Here is a 2,358-nt window from a genome sequence, read left to right as displayed (position 1 = left end):
TTTCCTGCAGGGTGTGCTCATGACAGAGGCGTGTGGCAGCTTTGCTTACGACGCCCTCGACCATTGTGTGAACATCGTGGGCTACAACGACGAGGCACCCGAACCCTACTTTGTGGTGAGCACTCCCTGCCCCCGTCCTCGCCATCCAATGTCCTACCGCTCCGGCCAAGGCTCCCTCCCTTCCCTCCCCCTTTCCTTTAACCCTAACCCTTACCCTAACCCTTTCTCCCTCCTCAGGTCCGGAACTCCTGGTCGACGTTGTGGGGCGAGGACGGGCACATCCTCCTCTCTTCGAAGAACAACACATGCGGCCTTGCCAACGAGGCCACTTTCGTCACGATTGCCCCCGGAGGATTAGGGAGGGAAGAAGGGAGGGAGGGGAGGAAGGAAGTCTGCCACGTTTCGTCACGATTGCCCCGGAGGATTAGGGAGGGAAGAAGGGAGGGAGGGGAGGAAGGAAGTCTGCCACGTTTCGTCACGATTGCCCCGGAGGATTAGGGAGGGAAGAAGGGAGGGAGGGGAGGAAGGAAGTCTGGTGGAGGGGGTTAGGGTTTAGGAGCGAGGACGTGATGGGATAGGAGGGACGTGAGAGGGTGGGAGGTGTGAAAAGGCGACAAGTGGAGGGCGTGCTGCCTATGGCCCTCCCGAATCATCACACGCAAACGGGATGACGAGGGAAGGAGAAGGGCCGCCAGGGAGAGAAATATAAGGAATCGTAATGGAGTAGGAGGTCTGGGAGGGAGGTTTCTCCCTCCCTTACGGTCATTGTTTGTCATGCGTCCGCCCCGATGGCCGGAGGGAGTAAGCCATTGTGGAGGGCAAGTAGGGTCCCGCCCGGCTATACGATACGATATTCCCTCCTTGTCTTGGGGATGGGGAGAGCTTATGACGCTTAGCCCCCGGGCTGGGCAGCTTACGGAGTGGATCGATGTATTTAAAGTTGAACTTAGGAGCTCGGCGGAGGGGGGAGAGGGGGAGGAAGGGAGGGTAAGACAGGAGGAGGAATGCCAGAAGGTGGCCCGCGGCGAAGCGAGGAAATAAGGACCGTCAAGCGTGTGCCTGGCGTTGGAGACGAAGCGAAGCGAAGTTTGGCTGGTGCGGCGCATGTTCTCACGAGAGCACTCGTTGCTTTCCTCTGCGCGCCAGCTCTCGTCTATAGATTACCTCTGTCCTGTCCTCCCCTCACCTACTTGCCACGTTCATTTCTCCCTCTCTTTTTCCATCCCGCACAGAGATGCGCTCCTTCTTTCGGCTCCTCCCTTCCTCCCTCCTCCTCCTCCTCCTCCTCCCTTCCCCTCGTCCTACCACCCCCTTCACCCTGCCGTCCAGCCCTTTCCCACGTCGTCGCCTGCTCTCCCTCTCCCCCGCCCCTCCCCCCTCGCCTCCTCCTCCTCCTCCCTCCTACAAAGGCCTTCGCCTTCTGGAATGGACGAACGGCCTCATTTCCCAGAAGGCTCTGGTCAAGACGGCGCGGACCTCTTGGAACATGCTCTGGAAGGTGCACTTTGTCCCCTCGCTCCGCTCCACCTCGTTATATTTGTACATAAATTCATGTCCCACCCTCTCCCTCCTTTCACCAGCTTCCCTCCCACCTGTACCTTGTCCTTCTCGTTTGATGAGAGGCTCTGTCCACCGCTTTTCCGTGGTCTCTCTTTTCCCTCTTTCCCTCCCTCTTCCCCTCCCTCTTTCCCTCCCGCGCCAGATCCTGATGACCGAGCTCGCCCCTCAAGGCAAAGACGGTGAATATGTCCGCCCGACGTACTCCTTCACGGACTCGCTGGGCTCCCCCGCTTTTCCCCTGGAAGAAGGCCGCTACCATCTTTATGTGGGTAACGCCTGCCCCTGGTGCCACCGACTCACCCTCGCCCACGCCCTGCGCGGCCTCTCCCAATCCCAACTTTCCTACTCCTACGCGATCGACGACCCCGAGAGAGCCTCCCGGGGGGGCTGGGCCTTCGACACGATGGGAGAAGGCGGCGGAGGGGAGGCGGGAGCTCCATTCGCCGACCCCGTCTTTGGGTGCCGCGACTTGAGGGAGGTGTACGACCTCTGCGCCCCGGGCTACACCGGCCGGTGCACGGCGCCCGTCCTGGTGGACGTTAAACGCCGCCGGATCGTCAACAACGAAAGCAGCGACCTCCTCCGCTTCCTCAACCTCTTCCCTCCCCCCCCGGGACAGACTCACCCTGACGTGGATCTCTTCCCGCCCTCCCTGCGGCCTCGCATCCTGGAGATCAACGCCTGGGTGTACCCGCTCATCAACAACGGTGTCTACCGCTGTGGCTTTGCCACCTCCCAAGCTGCCTACGACCGGAGCGTCCGAGACGTCTTCCGGGGCCTGGAGAGCGTGGAAGCGAT

At 61.0% G+C, this 2,358-nt stretch overlaps 1 protein-coding gene across 1 annotated transcript; it reads left to right on the top strand.

Moving 5' to 3' along the window:
* Nucleotides 1-1,812: 1,812 nt before the first annotated feature.
* NGA_2001410 (uncharacterized protein) lies at nt 1,813-1,951 on the top strand (the record flags this gene model as incomplete). Its single annotated transcript, XM_005852694.1, has 1 exon — nt 1,813-1,951. A coding segment is annotated over one exon (139 nt), but the record flags the coding sequence as incomplete, so codon positions are not given.
* Between the last annotated feature and the right edge of the window lie 407 nt (nt 1,952-2,358).

This window comes from Nannochloropsis gaditana (genome assembly GCF_000240725.1).
Source record: "Nannochloropsis gaditana CCMP526 unplaced genomic scaffold scaffold1008, whole genome shotgun sequence".
NCBI classification, from domain to species: Eukaryota; class Eustigmatophyceae; order Eustigmatales; family Monodopsidaceae; genus Microchloropsis; species Microchloropsis gaditana.
The sequence above is the reverse complement of the archived record's forward strand: the minus strand, read 5'-3'. Positions and strand labels throughout refer to the sequence as shown.